Here is a 20849-nt window from a genome sequence, read left to right on the forward strand (position 1 = left end):
TGAGTTATGAAATATTCGTAGCTTGTTTGTGTTTGCCAAACACATTTTTAGCCATAAGAGTTTTCATTATCACCAAGTACAATTTCAAACTAGATTTGAACTCGTCACTACGGACGAGTTAGGTTATCCGCAGCGCAAAAGCCACGTGCACGTCATACGTTAGAATATTGCGTGCAGAAAAACGATTATGCCACTGAAAAAAATGTTAGTGCGCCCTCTATTTTGTGTCACGTCTAAGTATATACGGTATACACATATACTGTATACGTACTACATACAGTGCAGAATAGGTGAAAATAAGTGACCAAAGTTATTGACGCTTTTGGACATGATGACGTCATAAAAATTTTAAAAATGGTGAATCAATCGAAAGATAATTGATTGACATAGACAATATAAAGAAATGGAGGGCAATGGAATACGGATAAGTGGAGATGCGCTCTATTAAATGTGATGAGCTATACGAAAGAGAAAAAAATCCTATATTTTATATTCGAGTGGCCATACGATGACGTCACAATGTCCTGATAGCCATATTGATACATGATTCGATATCTACAACTCATCTACTACCAGAATATGTAATTATAAAAAAGTTTACCACGTAGTTTAGAATCTATGACTGTTTAAAAAAAGGCATAATTTTGACAAATTTTTGGACTTTTTCATCAAAATTGCGCGCAAATTGTTTAATTCTACGTGCTCGTATGACGAGATTTTAAGGCAAAATTGATTGAAAATTGGTAAATATATTATAAAAGACAGAAAAAACAAAAATCAAGCAAAAAAAAGATGTTTTTGCGCTACGTGCGCACGCGCGCGTAAAAAATTGCGCAAGCCTGTGAATTTTTGAAATGCTCAAAATGATATGAAACGCGTAGAAAATTGATTAGAAGTTGATTTTTTGCATTTTGAAATTTTAAACGCGCGTGCGCGCGTAACTTTCTTTGAAACATGCAATTTTTAATCCATAGAAAGTTTGCGCTTGATATGACTTAAATTTTCACATGATGACGTAATAACAATTTTTAAAATTGTGAATCATGCGAAAGATAATTGATTGACCTAGACAATATAGAGAAATGGAGGGAAATGAAATACGGATAAGTGGAGATGCGCTCTATTAAATATGTTGAGCTATGACGAAAGAGACAAAAATCCTATATTTGATATTCGAGTGGCCATACGATGACGTCACAATGTCCGGTTAGCTTAATCGATGCATGATTCTATATCTAAAACTCATCTTCTTTCAGAATATGTAAAAAAAAATAAAATTCACCATGTAGTTTAAAATCTATGACTGTTCAAAAAAAGGTATAATTTTGACACAATTTTGAAATTTTTTTTCAAAAACGCGCGCAAATTGTTTAATTTTACGTGCTCGTATGACGTGATTTTAAGTTGAAATTGTTTGAAAGTTGGTAAAATTACTAGAGAAGGCTGAAAAAACAAAAATCAAGCAAAACAAATATGTTTTTGCGCTGCGTGCGCACGCGCGCGTAAAAATATTGCCCACGCGTCGGAATTTTTGAAATGCTCAAAATGACATGAAACGCGTAGAAAGTTGATTAGAAATGGATTTAGCGCATTTTGAAATTTTGAACGCGCGTGCGCGCGTAATTTTATTGAAACATGCCATTTTTAATCCGTGGAAAGTTTGCGCATGATATAAATTTTCACCAAGTTTCAATAGAAAATGACTTTTGGTTTTTAATCTATGATCAATCATTGAAATTCATAAAATTGCGCGTAACTTACGCTGCGCAACTCGAAAATCAAAAAACAAAGTTTCTTGCACATCTACAGATATACGTCAATCTTATGACAAAGTTATACAATCATTTGTTAGCCAGAATTAGAGATATGCGTGCAACAAAATTCGTGGAAAGAAAGAAGAATATAGAAAAAAAAAAAAAAGAAAAAAAAAAAAAAAAAAGATCCTGACAATAACAAGGGGTTATCCGCCAAGTGCGGATAACCAATAAAAAGTGTCCCTTTCTTATAGGATATGGACGGAAAGTAGGCCTAAAGAACAAGACTCCACGAACTTAGAAAGTTTAATAAGGTACGGACGCAAACGATGTTGTATGTAAACTTTTGCTACACCGTTGTAGGTGTAGGGCCTAGATTTTTTGTTTGGTTGGAAGTTTGTGGCGCAAAGTGCGCCCTCAATTGCCAACTTATTTTTTACCAGCACATGGAGTAAATACAAGACAACAAATTATACTGTATATAGAATAATCTAAAAAATTGTTTTAATAAAAGATTTATTGCACCCAATTGCAACCCAGGTAAATCTATTTTGTGCTGGACAAACGCATATGACTGGGCATGATGACCAAAATATGAAACATGAAATAACATTCCTTAAATAACTTATAATAACAATATTTAGAAGTTAGTAAACTCTTTAAACATAATAACAATTTTGAGTTTTTCCTCCAAAAATTACTAGTTTTATAAAAAAAAAAAAAAAAAATGATGATTATTATTATTATTATCATTATTTTGTAATACTGTCCTGAAGAAAGATAAAATACATTTATACAAAAATTGTTAGTCCAGAAACGACATCGTTTAAATACATGAAATACTAAAAAATATCTTGCTGAAAAGTAAAGACATATAAAACATAAATTGTTTTTGATTTAAAGATGATTGTTTCATAAATAAACAGTAAAGAAAAACATTTTGTTTGGAATCCTCTAAAATATAAATATATTGTGTTTAGTATTTTTAAACTGAAAACTTTGTCATGCAAACTTTAAACAATAATCACATGATACATAATTTAAAAAGTGCACATTTTATGATATAAAAATGTGGTGAACCAGATCTAATGTTTTTCTGGACATGCTGAAATTAATTTTCAACTCCCAAACCATCTAAAACTGGATAAGCGAAAACTTAGGGTTATCTCTAGTGTAAATGTTATTGTTTTGTATAATATGGAGTATTTGTTTGTAAAATGTTTTTCTGCATGAAAACAATGGAGGGAAATGGTTAACAATAGTCTATGAATGATGGAATTGGGAATACATCATAATAAAACATTGACACAAGTTTTTCTACATTTCATACATGCACCTTTTCTTTTTTAAACTTAACTTTTGCTTAAAATTCGCCGGACGATATTTAGTGTTGTCATTCCGGTTCACCATTTCCGTCTATTCTAGGCTATTAGTAGATTATTCGTGAAAACTATTCCAAGATTTTTTAATTATTTCAGACGGAAAAATTGCAAGACCAAAAAGACACCATAGGTAATGTAACTGGTTGGACATATTCAGAATTTTAAAAATGATTGTCAAATGTTATATGAAATAAATAAACTTAAAAAAATAAATATTATTGTTAGATAAGTTGTTAAATATTTAACCCTGTTGCATGCTTTGTATTTCCTTGGCTCTTCTGTAAGAGGCTTCTACAGCCTCAATAAGGCACTTGCGGAATCCGCCTTTCTCCAGTTGGTAGATGGACTCTATCGTGGTTCCTGCTGGGGAGCAGACGTCATCCTTCAATTCGCATGGGTGACACTTTGTTTCCAGAAGCATCTTGGCTGCTCCCTGTCAAAAGAGAATCAAAGAATTAGACATTTATCTAATCATAAATTAGTCGTGATGACCATAAATGGACAAATTATAACATATTTAAAAACAATGTAGTCTAGTCAGACACATGGTGCGAGTAATAAAATCAATATCTTTTATTTCAGAATTTTTATTATAATTATAATTATACAGAAATAAAAAAAGCCCTCCTATACAAACAACACATTTCTATAGTATAGAAATACTCTATTCATATAAAATACTTCTTCATTTATAAAATTATTTACATGGACTATGAGGTAACTTACAAGCAATGTTTGTGCTGCCAGTGTAATGGCTAACGACCGCGGCAAACCCATCTTGACGCCACCATCGGCTAAACCATCAATAGCAGTGAATGCCTACAGGAAAAAAATGACAGTAAGAATACAATCCATGTTCACATTTGGATAAAATTCAAAATGTCATTGACCTTTACCTTTCTATTGCAACAGCAGTTGTCAGTAAAATTAACTGTAGGGTGTGGTCAGTAAAATTAATCGTAGGGTGTGGTCAGTAAAATTAATTTTAGGGTGTGGTTAGTAAAATTAACTGTAGGGTGTGGTTAATTTAATGTTAGGATTGGACACTTGCTGTCAATTTTATATGGTCACTTGGTTAATTTGACCAATTGAGACTATACTAAAGAAGGCGTTTGGAATTCACTCAATAAAAGAAATATCTGTTTTAATCAAATCACAACCTTCATCTCTGATCATCGATAATAAATACTTACAAATGCTGGGCCACTTCCACTAATGGCCATGCAGGCATCAATAAGGCTTTCATCTCCTTCAGCACAGTATCCTAGGCTGGAGAAAAAGGTGTTGACGATGGCTCGGTCTCGGTCCTGAACATTGGTCCCACAACTGAACATGGTTGCCCCTGCGCCTACTAGGCAGGGGGTGTTGGGCATTGCTCGAATTACTTTGGTTGTTGAAGGAAGTTTCTAATACAAACAAATTTAATATTTGTTTCGGTTTTTTCACTTTAAAGATTGGTATAAGTTTGGAAACATATGATATAAATGAGTTTGGAAACATTTGATATAAATAAGTTTGGAAACATTTGATATAAGTTCAGAAACAGTTGATATAAGTTCGGAAACATTTGATATAAATTCAGAAACATTTGGTATAAGTTCGGAAACATTTGATATAAGTTCAAAAACATTTGATATAAGTTCAAAAACATTTGATATAAGTTCGGAAACAATGTCAACAGAACAATAAAAATTAAAAAAACATATTTAATGCATCATCGTTGGATCATTACTTCTATGGACTACTGTAGTAAAAAAAGTTAACAAAATGCTGATATTCTTACTTTCTCAATGAAGTCTACCGTAATGCCAGCCGCTAAAGACACAACCAAGTGGTCACTATTAACCCATGGAGCGATCTCGGTCAACACCTTAGAAACGACACCAGGCTTCACGGCTAAAAAGATGATGTCCGACGAATGCATCACTTCTTTGTTTTCATGAGTAATTCCAAGCCCAATTTTCTAATATTTCATAAAAATTTAAATAATATTTGTATAATTGAATTTAACTTTAAAATCAAAGTGTGTAAACAAAATGTATACATTTTGCATTCAAACTTAAATTTAAAATTATAATAAGACTGGAGTAATTAACAGGAGAGAAATACTGTATATTAAAAAGCTAAAAATAAATGCAATGGATTAATTTCTAAAGTAATCTCCATAAATTATAATATAATAAATAATTTTAAAATTCATTGATTTTATAATATTATAATAATAAAAGACTAAATTTTTAAAAAGAATAATTAAAAATGGTCACCATAATCAGAAATATGTTGGAAGAAAATTAATGGCCAGTGGTTTTTCAGAATATTTCTACATTTAAAAAAAATTTAGTACTAATACTTTAATACAGTATGTGCAATATGTTTAAGTCATCATTATGTTCACATTCAAATAAGGCAATATGATGCAAAATTATTAAAATTAACATTTTACAGTAATTAAATGCACAGTAGTATTACAAATTGTAATAATTATAAATTATATAAAATTCATAAATTAATCTTTACAACGTAAGGATCCATGTATAATAGTTTTAATCAACTTTTGAATCAGGTTTGTTCAATCATCAGTCATGGCAGTCAGTATGGGATCCAATCATTTTGGATCAATAAACATATGTTGTGTTTTAAAAAAAGTGAGCATAGGCAGATAGATTAAGAATCCCCAAAATATGGTTAATACATGCCATAGGGTGCTACAAGAGCATTTTACTATACAGTCAGTACAGTATTATTAAATTGCCAGGGAAATATCAAATTGTAATTGATTCCAAAAAATAACTAATTTGTCTTGTATAACTAAATGTTTATTGTTTAAACACGTCTGTGTACTTTAGTGTAACCATGTGCAAATATTGCAGGTGCTGGTGCTGCAGTATATTTTTATATTGTAGGCCTAGTTAAGAGTCGAGTGATCAAAGTAGTTTTACCTTCACTTCTAGCAAATCTCTTTCTGTTGGAGCACTGGCCATCATTCTTTCTGCAGGCATTACACCTAAACGTAAAAAGTAAATAAATTAAACAAATTGATACATTTTTTCGTGGTGCTTTAGTAAGTTTAAAAATTAAATATTTGTTGAAGGTGTTGTATGATGTACAATACGCCTAAAATAATTTTATTTTTCAAAAAAGGGGGCTCAGTAAATATAATAAAAAAATTATTTTATCACTCATTTAAAAATCAGATGATGTAAACTCACTTGAAAATTCACATTCAATTCATAGTTATTAATTAATTATTATTAACCCTTTGCACAGAATACAAAATCTTTAAAAATCATATGAAAATCAAATCTCTATGAATACAGTACATACTTTCACTGGGATGGGATGAAGAAAATACTACTAGGCCTATAATTTTAGTTTGACACTTATTTCAAAACATTAAATATTGGAAATATGACACAAATATTATTTCAACTAAAATAAGAGGCGCTTATTTTGAGACCTGGGAATGTCATCATTTCCTTTCATCTGCCACGTCCACAAATGGCACAAAAACACGACAATGTTGACAATTATTTTGTAATGTGCTGTAAGCCTATTTAATTGATTTGTCTTCTAAAACCAATACATAACTTTGGCTAACTATAAACTTCCTCATAAATGTTCTTTCCAGTGATTACCTAGGCCCAGGCTAAGAATAATTTATTTAAGCATGAACTTTCTGGACCGTGAGATATCATGCCAAAACCTAAACGAAGCTGGATCTCAACCGCGAGTTTTTGAAGAAATCGGAATGGTCGGAACTTACCAGCAGATATGAATCCTTTAGCTAGTGCCTGAGCAATCCTCCCAGCTCCAAGAAATCCAAGACTCATGTTGACTAGATGATTAACTTTCAACTAAAAAACAAACTTGTTAAATATGTCATTTACGATGAAAACATATTGTTTGTTTTGGTTCTGAAGTAACCACGACCGCACACATGGAGACTCAGCACTTGCAACGTTGCATCATCAGATCGGTCGAAACGCGTCACTGAAATGTACTATATACACGGCGGCCGTAAATAAATAAAATAAGCATTGCATAAAATTATTCTGTATTACGCGTGTCCAGTGTATCAATTTTAAAAAAAAATGATATTTTCATTTTTAAATCTACAATAATGTACTGGCTCAATATATTATTATAGATTTATAGACAAAATACTAAACTATCCGACTTGACAAAACATTAAGATGGACGTGTAAATAGCAAGGTTTATATTGATGATCTCCACGTTTGTAAATGCGTGTGCAGTGCGTTAGATATAAACGCAAATATTTTAACTAAAAAGGCGTTTTTTTTCGATTATGCCATTATGCCATGTAGCCTACTTTATTATTTTTTGTTTCATTATTGTAATGTTTACTGTACATTAGTTTATTCTAGATTTGATTGAATTAGTAACACCTTTTTAAAATATGCTTTAATAGTAGGCAGGCGGCCTGAGGACGAATGTTCAATAAAAAGATAAAGATACATTTGTCCTGAAAAAAATGTTTTTAAATGTTTTTTGTTGAATATGCCATTTTAATATCACATAATAGTTATTTCACTTTTACCAACTATTGGATAAAAAAAAATACTATTTACCATTAACAAAAAAATGTTTCGGTTCTTGTATATTTGGTAGATTATTTTGTCTTTATAGGCGGCCGGCCCCTAGTGAAAACGTTTTTTTTTTCGACGGAAGTGATTAACTTCGATGCCTATTAAAAGTCTTTTTTTGGGAGACAATACGTTTTTAATAAAACAGCTGGTGTGGTGTGGTGGCGCATGGCACATGTTGCACAACATGTGTGCGTCAAGACCAACAACCATTCTGAAAAACACCAATTAAAAAATGGCATTATTCCGTATCATAGAACTATTTATTTTTAATTATGATCCGTCCAACGTGCTATTAATTCAATATTTGCACTTTCATTTACAATTAAATACATGATTTATTTTCATCATCATCAACAGCACAGAATCGATTTATAGTTGTATAATACATGAAAAGAAATATAGGCCTAAAACAATAAACAATAAAATAAGTAAAAAAAGAAAGAGATAAAATATTGAGCATAACAAAAAGTTATGTTTGTTTAATTTCAATGGCTAATAGGTAGCATTCTACAGATAAAAAAAAAGTAGAGATACAGACAGTTTTATTTTAACATGAAGATAATTCTATAGTTTAATTTTAATTTTTAAAAAACAACTCTTTTATTACCAATTTAAGGGTCTGTTTCTGCTGAAAAAATGAAAATAATCGATTTTTTCCAGTCACCGCAAACCACAAAAATAATCGCGTTGCAATTGAAAATTGCTACGACTTTAATCGGTTATTCAGGTAATCGGTTTTTAAAATCACGTCATCATTCTCCCACAGCGCAGTTCAAGTTATGAAAGGCCGATGAGAGTTGGTTTGTTTACATCCTAATTCCTATCGCTGCCTAAAACTCTCACATGTAGGATTAAAAATTACTCTTACGTAAAGCTATATTATTTGTAAAATAAACATCTAGGCCTACTACCGTACCACATACAACAGAATAATGATGTTATATTAATAAGGACACGTCGGCGAAAAAAGTTCGTTTCGCCGTTCGTTGGTTCTACCTTCGGCCTGCTAGGCCTAGGCCTCCTATGCTATATATTTCTACCGAAACAAGTCAACAAACAGGCCTAAAAAATGACATGTAAAACATCGTTAGCATGGACTGGTGGTATGTAACGGGTGTACTTGTAACACAGAATCCTGGAGTCTCTCGGTATAATTCTTCCCCACAAAATAATAAAAATCAAATGTTTAACATTTGATTGTTATTCGGTCTACATCGCGATAGTGGTTTTGCTGATCGCCGTCGATATTGCGCAAATAAACAGCATGCTTTGTGACGTGAATAAGTTTGTCATACTCTAGAGGTCAAAGTGAGGTCAATAATCGCTATTTGTGTTGCAGCTCAAAACTGCTCCGCAATAATCGGTTAAAACAAGAAATAATCGATTAAAACACGCAATGGATTGAGTGTTTTTAATCGGTTATTTTTAATCGGTTATTTTATTTTGCGCCGTTTCTGCTGCCCAAAAATAATCGATTAAAAAAATAAACGGTTAATAATCGATTATTTCTGCTCAGCAGAAACAGGCCCTAAATTATTTTTGTGTGTAGGCCGACATCTACGCACAATCCAAATGTACAGCAACAAACGAAGCTGGCAGAGTAAAAACGCGTTTAGTTTGGATGATGACGTTGCTGAACCGACGAAAATTCAAAGGAGAACACTTCTGGTTTTTTAATGTTTTGCTTTTGCAAGAACAATGTGCGACGAAAAGTGAGTTGTTTGTCCCTCAGCCAGTTGTTTTCTTTAAAAAATACAGTTATTTTTGTATGTTTTTTGAAATATATTTCCAAACTAAATTGACAATAACCTTTTATAGTGACTGTCATTTACTTTTACCGATGTTGTAAGCTCTTGGTGTATAGCATAATAAAGATAGGCTAGCCCTAGCTAGTTAGTTAGGGAGAGTGCTGCCAACGTGGATTGAAACAGGGGTGGGCCCGGGTGATTCTCTACAGTCAAATGGACTCCTAGGGGCCTAGGCCTAAACCTTGGTGTTAAGCAAGAAATGAAATTATCTACATACATAAGGTCTGATCATTATTAAACTTAACCAGGGTCTTAGTTAGGCCTATAATACATTACTATTTTAATTACTAAACATCCATCATCATCATCTTCCATCTTACTTCAAGTTAGAACTTACTTATAATTAAAAACAAACCCTTTTTAACCAAAAGCTGAGACAACTTAGTTTACATACACTACAGTAACTAAAGAAGTACAGTACAGTTAAATTATAATTATTATTTGATTTTTTAAAATATTTTCAAAAGGCCTAGAGAGTGGAAAATGTCAGGAGGTGCCAAAGGAACAGGAGTAAACTTACTGAAGGTTTGTAATTAAAAATAAAACTACTTAGGCCTAATTAATAAATAATTACAATTTATTTATCATATTCATAGTAATACAAATCATCATCGATCCATTAGGCAAACCTTTTAACAATAAAAATGTGATTATTTATTTTTAGATTTTGTGTGTTCATGGATACAGGTATGTATATCATTAAGTATTTTTATCAGCCTCAAGTAGTATATCAGACTAAACTACAATATTTTATTTCCCAGTTAATAATTATTTTTAAGGCAAAATGCAAAAGCCTTCAGGGAAAAAACTGGCTCACTAAGGAAAGCATTGAAGAGACAGGCAGAATTTGGTAAGATTGTTGTCTTTTCATTTGGAATATAAAGTGACAATAATAAAAGCTTAAAGTTCCAGCCCCAGAGATCCAACATACTATATACTTTCCTTCCTTCAGCCCTATAAACCACAAAAAAAAAACAATTCCCTCTAGGCAATGTAGTGTAAAGATGATGGTGATTAAAAAAAAACAATTTTAAAAACCAACAAAATAATTTGATCCCTAGATGCAGTATCACACCACTACACCACTACACCAGCCAACAAAGGAAATGGTGTTAAACTTGGTACATGAGTTTATAAAATGTCCAATTGAAAAAATAAATGCGTTCTGCTGACGGAACCTTAACAAAAATAATTTATATAATAGGCTATTAGTCCAGTCCCTAAGGGGAAATGATGTTACCATAGTGGATACAAGTGTGCCCTTTGGCATGTTGATAGAACATGATATGGAGATACCAAAACAAAGTTACTGGAAATCTGATTTGACCTCTGTGACCTCTGACCTCAATTTTTATATTTCTATCTTAAACAGCCATATCTCCGCAACGGGTTTGACAATTGAAATGATATTGGTGTCAAATAGATCAGAGGGTACATATTTATATTCGCTCTAATAGAACTTTTAAAAAAAAAACGACCGGAAATGTAATTTCTCAATGTTTTGACCTTTGACCTCGGCTTACTATATCTCAATAACTACTGGTCAAAATTTCTTGAAATTTGTTTCAAATTGTTAAGAGCATACATATTTATATATACTCTAATTAAACATGTTCTTCCAAATCCACAGGAAATGTCATTTACTGACCTTTGACCTTTAATGTTTAAATATGTCTGTATCTCTGTAACCAAATGTCATAAAAAGTTCAACTTGGTGTCAAAATGTTCAAAATGTAAACATTTATATTAGCTCTAATAGAAGATGTTATCATATTTTTACTGGAAATGCCAGTTTGAGGTATGACCAGGATATACTGTTAAGCGTGCGTGTGTCATACTTATAATAATATACCTAAAATATAGATTTAGTGGACCAGAACTACATTCAATATCCTATTTAGCCTTTTACAATTTTCTTAAAACTTAATGTTTAATTTAATTTCAATATATAATTCCATCGCATGGTAGGCCTACACCGTAAGAGCAACACTTAATATCAACAAAAAATTAGATAAACTTAAAGTTAAATAACATTTAAAAAAAAACAAAGAAAATCAGGATCTTAAAGAAAGAAAAGAAGAATTAACCAATGCGATTTGATACTCATAAAACATATGACCTAATTATCAATTAATTGCTTGAAGTATGCTGAAAAAATAAAATGTTTGAAACAGTGAGGAAAAAGCGAAGAAAAGAAAAACATATGTTTAAAATATTAGAAATCTGAAAAGGATCAAAGACAAATTAATTACAAAGCTGATTTCTTTTCAAGAACATACTGTAGTGGAATATAAAAGGAAAACAAACCAGTGAGCAGTCAAAATTACCATCTTGGCTTGATGAGGCAATAACACATCCAGCTCATAACACTATACAACAAAATCTTTGAAACCAGAAGAAATTAAGAGAAGCAATGATAATTATACTTTAATCCACAAAAACATGACAAAACTGACATCAACCATTACCGACCAAACGAACATTATCACATGTACACAAATAATTTACAAAAGTAATCAAAAAACAAAATCAGAGACCGACTAGAAGTAAATAAACCAATATATAAGGCTTTATACAGTAGGACCATCTTATACAGTTTGTCAATCAACTAAAATAAAAAGGAAATGAATATCACCAAATCTTTGATTTAGAGATTATCAGAAAGCATTTGACTCAATAAAACAGGCATTACCATATTAGAGGGAAATATTATACCTCAACAAATATTGATTACGATCGTTCAAAGAGAAGTTAAGGAAGATTAGTAAGACAAGGCGACACTTAAGATCTTCACTGCACTGGAAGGTGTTTAATCAAAGAGCTAATCTAAAAAATAGAGTAAATATCACTTTAAAGACAAAATAAACAGTTAATTTATCCAAAATCACATTGACTTCCAGCCTATTTTTTGCTTTGAATTACAGTTTTTTTGGTTATGCACTATATCATTTTTTTTTCAATCCAATTTTGGTGAAACTATTATGTGTGACATTAAAATTGCATATTCAACAAAAATATTTGTCAAAATTACTTTTGTCAGGGGGAAAATAAGTATATCTTTAATAGCATGTGATATTATTAGCAAATATTTCAAATGTAGTTTTAAAACTTTCGGATTCCCATTACAAACAATTGCCATAATTCTGATAACATTACAATACACCCATCCTCTGGGACTTATTTTCAAATGCAGCTAAAAACTTTCCAGTACAATTCGGGCCATTTTGATGTGTATAGATGCATGCAGTAGCATTGGAAAAGCAGGAGAGGGGGAGGTGGTTGGGTTGATGGAGAGACACATATTTTTTACATGTTTGTCTACACTATAAACTAGTTTAACAAAAAAGGTGTGATGTGCCCAAATATGGTAGTAATATGTCATTCATCGTGTCCATATATGGGCACATCACATTTTTTTGTCACATAAAAATGTTATAGTGTAGACAGAGTTTAACATTTGTGTAACATGTAACAAAAATATGTGTCTCTCCATCCACCCCAACCCCCTCCCCTCTCTCGATCTCTTTTTATAGATTATAAATTGCTAAATATATGCAAAACGATGGGTCATAGCTCAAAATGACATTTCCAATTGAATTCTGACAAAATATTTTGTTAGAGCAAATATAAATGTTTATATTCTAAACAATTTGACACCAAACTGAACTTTTTAGGACAAATAGTTACCGAGATATTGACATATTCAAACATTAGAGGTCAAGGGTCAAAAAAGCTTAATTTATGGTAATTTTTTGAAAAAAGTTTCTATTAGACTAAATATTAGATTTATTTTCTTAACATTTTGAGCCCATTCTCAAATCTCTGAGATTGCGTGTTATTGAGATATTAGGCAATCAAGGTCAAAGGTCAAACTGAAAAATAAAGCCTTTGCGGCCATTTTTGTACAATTTTTTTCATTATAGCGAATATAAATATATATCTTCCAAGCATTTTGAAAAAAAAATAAATGCAAAATGTCCCTGCGTTGTCAAGATATGGCGATTTTTAGTTATATAATAGAAAAATATAAAAATTGAGGTCAGAGGTCACAGAGGTCAAATCAGATTTCCAGTAACTTTGTTTTGGCATCTCCACACTATACTCTACCAAACTGCTATATTGAAAAATTTGTATCCAGTCTGGTAACATCCCACCCCTTTTTCTCCCCTTAGGGACTGGACTATATAGCATTGTATGCATTTTTCATTAAACTGGTCCCACTTTCTTTCTAAACCAGACAGAAATGTATTAATTTATTATATTGGTATACTGTATTTCTTGTAGTTTATATTGATGCTCCAAACACAATACCTGTACCTGACGAGGAAAATGGTAAGAGTGACTTAAATACTGTATATTTTAAAAAACAATTCCATGATATAATAGTTAAAAGTTGCTTTGCTATGTCAATAAAAGTTACAAACTAAATTATATTTATATCATCAATAATATCATCTACTAATATCAATAGGAGTCGAGCAGCTTGGCTGGTGGTTTTCAAAGCCTAACAATTGCTTCAACGCTCGAGAAGAAAGTACATTTTGTGAAGGCTATGATGAGTCTGTACAAGTGATTGTGGATGCTATTAAGGAACATGGTCCATTTGATGGTAAAGACCTGTTTACACTTTAAACATTCTCAGATGATGGTTTGGACTGGTGACAGATGAACAATGTTAAAATCTGTTAAGCTCTGTCTACGCTATCAAACTTTGTGTTTCAAAAAAATGTGATGTGCCCATATATAGTGTATGGACACGATGATGTCATATCACCACCATATTTGGATACATCACATTTGTTGTCAACTTGTTTCATAGTGTGGACAGAGCTTTACAGTCAACCATCATTTTAGATAAACCATTGGTCTGGAGTGCCTTGTTTGCAGAATGCATAGTTGAAACAAATTTACGACCATTTGATTTTTTGGGAGAGTTTTCAATGTTTAGGAGAGTTGACTTTATAGTAGAATTAAAATTTTATTTTTTATTATTTGAATATTACAGGTATCCTTGGTTTTAGTCAGGGTGCTTCAATGGTGGGCTTTATATGTTCTTTACAGTGCCAAGGAGGTAGAGTATACTATTATAAAATATCAAAAGCTTAATTAAGTAGGGGCCTACACCATACATACAACAATGATACGATGCCTTAGTGCGTTGAAACACTGGTTCTTGTCAGATCACTGAGGTTAAGCAATGTTGGGCCCGGTTACGATGGGAGACCATCTGTGAATCGTGTATATGAGAGTGATGGTGTACCACTGTATGTATCATTGGGCAAGATGCTTTACTCCTAAAACCTTGTTCTTCGTAAAGCAGTTTGTCCCATGTACGTAGTGCAAATTAATTATAATAACATATAGCATTGCTGTGCCTTTTTTTCTCATCAACATATTATCTTCATTGAAAGATATAGTACTATAGTAGTAGTGCCTTTCCCCCTTCTTCCAACTAGATAGATAAAGTATTCCAAAAATAAATTAATGTAATATCTGAAATACAGTGCACTAATTGTTTTTTTACCACAGATGCAAGGTTCAATTTTGATTTTGCAATTCTAGTAGCCGGATTTAAAAGTGTTAATAGTTTCCACAAATCACTGTATGAGAAACCTGTCACTATGCCGACATTACATGTGTTTGGTGACACTGATAATGTGATACCTAAAGGTTAGTTATTAAATATTAAAGGAGTGAACAGATTAGAATTTACAGGGAAATTCAGCAAAACCATGGTTTACTATTCAAAATAGTTCCCTTAAATTTGTCATTTATCAATGGATGGTCAACATAGATGTATGTTATATAGCGCCCTCTATATTGGCAACACTGAATGTTATAAATAGTTACCTTGAATTTGTCATTTTATCAATGGATTGTCAGCTAAATGTATGTTATATAGCGCCATCTACATTGCAGAACAAGATTCATTCCGACTGATCTGAAACATTATACTGTTTTTCATTGGAAATTACGATTTACTGCACAACACATAGAAAATGTAAATTGTATATTTTTTTATTACTGTATAACTAACTGGAAGCTCTGTCTACACTATCAAACTACTGTAGTCCATACATGGACCATCCCTTTTTTTGTCAAATAAAGTTTATTAGTGTAGACAGAGCTTTAGACTTTTCCCATACATTGATTTTTTTTTATTGGTCAATTGAAATATGTATAGCACCCTCTATATGTCTAATTTTGTAAAATACATTTGTAACCAGATATTTGTACTTTTTTAGAAATGAGTGAAGATTTACTCACATACTTTGTTGATCCACAAACAGTTAAGCACCCTGGAGGTAAATGTTTTATGATTTTTACAAATACATTTTCCAGACTTGGAAAAATTTAATATTGGGCGGTTTTATGAAATGATAATAACATTCTAATGGTACATTGGCTTTTATGATAAGCATGGGTATTTAAGATATGATAAAGGCAAAAAATTTGGTGCCAACTCATTAATTCACTTATCTTAGTGATTAGTGGTCTGATTCGAACCAATAACCTCTTGTTTAAAAGCAAAGCACCTAAACCACTAGACCATTATTGAATCTAAGTTCATTAGGTGACTTAACGCCAGGAGAATAGTCGTATCATTTCTAGTTCCAAATGCATAAAAAAGATAACTAGTGGTCTGATTCGAACCAACAACCTTTCGTTTAAAGGCAAAGCACCTAAACCACTAGACCACTAATCTATAGTAGATGATTTAAGACTGGGATTATAGACAGTAGTACTAGATACATCTCATCAATTAAGTTCAATACACTAGTCTTAATTCGTATGTAATTCACCCTGAGGGATACTGGATTTCTCCCATGCTCAATCACCTCTGACAGCTTTTATTTTAGATAATATACATAATAGTTGTCTTTGACGTCATTTTTTATAACAGTTTTTAACTCTCTCATAAATAACAGTATAATTAGAATTTTTCTCTCAATTATTGTAGAGAAAATTAGTTGCTTTCTTCATCTAAAAATGTTTGAATTAATCCAATTACTTGTCTAATAATATATTATTGCAATTTAAACCAATTGTGTAGTTGAATTTCCTGTTAACATTCACCCTCTGATCTGAGAAACGTGGGCGAAAGTAAGGAAAACGATAGCCAACAGGCGATTGTTAAATGTTTATCTTTTTATGAACGAATTAAAAAATGAATAAAATGATTGAAACATAACAACTATAAGTTTGATTTTATTTATTTTGATTATCTATTATTTCCTTGATTTCCAAAATAACTATTCTTGAGATTTCAAGTTAAAGGAACGCTGCAAAATCTTCTAAATTTCTATTTTTTTAGAAAAAAAGAAAAAATAGCTACCGGTAATGTAGAGATAAAAAAAGTAGAGAGACTAATACATCTTTGCAAAATGCCGGTTTTACACACCATCATAATAATAATTATTTATTATAAATAATCTTTTGTATAGTGCCTAAACCCTTGAACTTGGTAGAAATTATGTCATTTCAAATGCTATGCCAAAGAGATGGGTTTTCAGAAACCGTTTGAAGATGTCAATAGTGTTGGCATTCTTGATTGATTGTTGATCCATAAGGATGGAGCTGTGCAGAGTTTGCAAGGCAATGTGAAGGGACTATAAATTAGGTCCTATCTTTTTCTTATACAAATGCCCTATTTTTGTACTTTTTTTCCAATATACACCTCAGGAAAGACCTCCCAAGATAAAACATTCTACAACTATAGATTTTCTATTTTCATCACATCACTTGATAACGACTGGTAATAGATGTAATGTACACCTTAGGCAGTTATGGATTGCTCTCTTAGGCTCTGTGTTTCATCACCTTTGTCGTATGTCGTTTCCACAATGTCTTTATTACCTTTTTACCCCCAGCTGATTTGCACTCCAGCTGATTTCCCCCATTTAGACTGCCTTGAGTACTTTAACTACTTTAACGAGAAAAAAATGCATTATAAACTACTGTATAAATAGATTGTTTTAAATTTAATTAATATACACAGTAGATTATGACATGAAATACATCTGACTATCTGTGTATTGAGGGTTTGTTGTTTTAAGACTAAACTAAAAATGTTTTCAACAACATGGTACACAATTTTCTGCACTAGTCTCATGTTTTAATTAACAAAAACAATACAAAAGTACATAATACTATAGTATAAAGAAGTTCCTTAGGGTTTTTTTTTTTAACTTTTTACTTAATTTTTACAAAATTGCATAGAAAATAAGATTATTTTAGAACAGTGGGTGTGTTATAAAACAAGTAATGAATGTTTTTTTTATTCATTGAATAGAGAAAATATTTTGATTCAATGAAAAATTGACTGCTCTATTTTCAACTTATGAAATATTCTCACCTCCAACACAAAACATTCATTATTTGCATACTAAAATGTCTTAATACTGTATTTGTCTATTATCTCTTTCAATTTTTTTTTTTTAGGTCATTTTGTACCAGCATCTTCGCCTCAAAAGAAAGTATACATTGAATTTCTCAACACATTTGTACAGAAGAAAGTTGCAGAATCTTGACGTTTTGAAGAAATTATAGAGCAATTTATATATTATACAGTACAGTAGTTTTTATTGAACATAAAATAGTCAATCATTCCAAATATTGTTCTTATTTTATATAGTTCATTTCGGTACAAATCATTTGTTAAAGATTGTCCCCCAAAAGATGAATAAAATCAAACGTTGAATAGGCAATCTTATAAAAAAAATGCTTAAGATGTATTGTCCCCTAAAAACATGAAAAATGAAGATTAATAATAAAATCAGACTTTAAATAGGCCATTTTGCAGTTTTATCAAGTTATTTACCTCCGCCAAGGAGGTATATGTAATCGGTAGCGTGTGTTTGTTTGTTTGTTTGTTAGCAGGATTACTCAAAAAGAAATTAAAAGATCTTTACCAAAATGAATATACGGATATATATGTGCTCAAGGACCATTCCATTAAATTTTGGACAACTTTTTCGGTATACTGTTCAGACCTGCTAGTGTTAAAAGATAGGACAGAATTTTCCAAAAGCCGGCGAGCAGTCTTAAAGTAACAAATAAACTGAAATTGCATTTTCTCGAGAACTACTTGTCCAAAAAACTTCATTTTTGTACAAGAGGCAAGAGGTATAATTTGTGATTTGTAAATTTAAAACATAATTTGATTTAATGTGCACGTTTTTTTGATGCGAGTAGTTTAAAAAACCTATTTCTTTTCAAATTCACTCGTTTGATTTTCGCGTTGCTGTTCTATTGTTAGTCAACTGAAGCTATTGTTAATTGAAAGGCTTGTTACATAACCATTACACCAAACTCGCATACACATGCTTGTAGTGAAATTAGCCTAAATCACAAACAGCATTAAGACACACACAAATATATATATATATTTCTTTTTTACCGGAGAAATCTTATGTAGGAGAATTTTACAGTAGGCGGATGTATGCACTCTCGGAGTGTCTTTCTAGTTTACATCTGTAAAAAAAAAAATATTTCACTTATAAAAAGACAAACGAATTACATTTTTCTGGTAAATAAATTTTTGTTTTAGATCCAGTTTTTAGTAAAAGTGAATAACTATTATGTGCCATTAAAATGGCATATTCTACAAAAAATTGGGGGAAAAAATATTTTTTTGAGAGGGACAATATCTTTCAAGAATTACACTAATATTTTCTTATCTGAAATTAATCCAATGAATCTCAGGAATAATATGAGTATCTATAAGTTAGCATATTGCGATAAGTCTAATTTAAACCAGGGAGATGTAAAATAATTATTTTACATCTCCCTGTTTAAACACTCCCTAATTAATGTAAAGGTTTTTTTTCGGTACATAATTTTGGAAATGACAACATATTAGGAAGTGACAATCGTGGGACTTGTTGGTCAGTAGTTGTGGTTAGGGCTTCTTGCTGTAGGGTTAAGACCTACACATCTGGGTGTCTGCCAGTATTAATGAAATAAAGTTTGGAGACCAGATTGGTTGCGGTTGAACTTTGTTTAAGGTTAAAATCCCACCCATCTGGTTGTCTAAAGGATTTATATAGAAATAGATGGACTGCAAAATGTTGGTGGTTGTGGTTAGGCTTCTTACTGTAGGTTATGGCCTAAACATCTGGGTGTCTGGGCTAAAAGTTGGATTGTGGTTGAGAACATATATGAATATTTGTGTATGATATTGGTGAATTTAAACCAGTCACTACTGATTATCGTTAAGATATGATGATATGCATATTAAAAAAAATTATTAATTTATTTATTGAGAGTAAACATTGCAGTTGGACTAAATGCCAGTTGATATACTGTGTTTAGAGGTACTAATAAAAATTACATTGCAAAAGTTGGTGGTGATTATTATTACAAAAGAAATATACAGTACTTGATATTAATGTCTTCCAATTCGTGTACACCAGAAAGAAAAAAAAAAAAAACGAATATAAAACACCATGTTGTATGTACTAAACTTTACATTTGATTTAAAGGGTAGCTCCGGGTATAAAATGTATATTGTTTATATAAACAGTTGCAACTTATTTTTCGTCATCTCTAAAGCAGAAAGAGCGAGAATTTTACCGATTTTAAATGACTTGCACCAAAAACGCTAACCGGGTAGCTATTTGTAATTATTGAAATATTATTTTCTTGTTTAAAATCGAATGTTCTTTCGATTTGTAATTATATAAGTTTCTTCCTAAAGCCCAGTCTACTCTACACTATCAAACTAGTTTGATAAAAATTAATAAATATGGTACTGATATGACGTCACCGTGTCCATATATGGGCACATTACGTTTTTTTTTAAATTCTTCAAATTTACGTAAAATAATAATAAAAAAAAAACTATCATAATGAAGACTCTATTAATATTTCCAATTGAAAATGCTTCCAAACTTTAAATGTACATAAAAATAAACGACACTTAGAACAGTGTAGTAGTTTTTTCAAATCATTTCAAAACATATAGGCCTACAAAAAGACAAGATAACAGAAAAAAAAGCAATTTGAGCAAAAAAGAAAAGAAGAAAAAACCATAAACAATTGCATAAATAAAAGTTCAAAATTGAGACTATACAGTAATGTTAATATTTTCCAATTGAAAATGCTTCCCAACTTTAGACGAAGACATAATATAGAACAGTGTTTTACAAGCTTGTATCATTAATAATTTTAAGTTTAAGAAGTTATTAATTTGTTCTGTTCTATTAATAACCCAGTTAGTGAAAAAATAACTTTGTCAAAACACCACAGGATTGATTGACGTGAACAGTATGTGGTTATGAGAACTTTTATTTTTG

At 31.2% G+C, this 20849-nt stretch overlaps 2 protein-coding genes across 6 annotated transcripts; one reads left to right on the plus strand and one right to left on the minus strand.

The window, feature by feature from the left end:
* Nucleotides 1-2253: 2253 nt before the first annotated feature.
* On the minus strand, nt 2254-7093 carry LOC140046609 (pyrroline-5-carboxylate reductase 1, mitochondrial-like). Its single transcript, XM_072091306.1, has 6 exons — nt 6900-7093; nt 6076-6140; nt 4920-5099; nt 4330-4542; nt 3863-3955; nt 2254-3569 (listed from the first exon to the last, which is right to left on the minus strand). The coding sequence occupies exons 1-6, from the start codon at nt 6964-6966 to the stop codon at nt 3378-3380; spliced, it is 810 nt and encodes a 269-aa protein (XP_071947407.1). The 5' UTR covers nt 6967-7093; the 3' UTR covers nt 2254-3377.
* Nucleotides 7094-9418: 2325 nt separating this feature from the next.
* LOC140056573 (esterase OVCA2-like) lies at nt 9419-19909 on the plus strand. 5 transcript variants are annotated; one of them, XR_011846781.1, is made up of 11 exons: nt 9419-9456; nt 10020-10077; nt 10217-10239; nt 10332-10402; nt 13837-13884; nt 14024-14161; nt 14558-14623; nt 15082-15222; nt 15455-15553; nt 15798-15857; nt 17995-18049. XR_011846781.1 is itself a non-coding variant. In XM_072101993.1 (10 exons), exons 1-10 carry the CDS (start codon nt 9443-9445, stop codon nt 18081-18083), a joined length of 708 nt encoding a protein of 235 aa, XP_071958094.1. In that variant the 5' UTR covers nt 9420-9442; the 3' UTR covers nt 18084-19909. The 5 variants fall into 5 exon arrangements, 3 of the variants coding, with proteins under 3 accessions (XP_071958094.1, XP_071958116.1, XP_071958103.1); XR_011846782.1 differs by having other exon boundaries at nt 15472-15553; XM_072101993.1 differs by lacking the exon at nt 15455-15553 and having other exon boundaries at nt 9420-9456; nt 17995-19909.
* The last annotated feature ends 940 nt before the right edge of the window (nt 19910-20849 follow it).

Source organism: Antedon mediterranea, chromosome 1 (assembly GCF_964355755.1).
Source record: "Antedon mediterranea chromosome 1, ecAntMedi1.1, whole genome shotgun sequence".
Lineage (NCBI taxonomy): Eukaryota > Metazoa > Echinodermata > Crinoidea > Comatulida > Antedonidae > Antedon > Antedon mediterranea.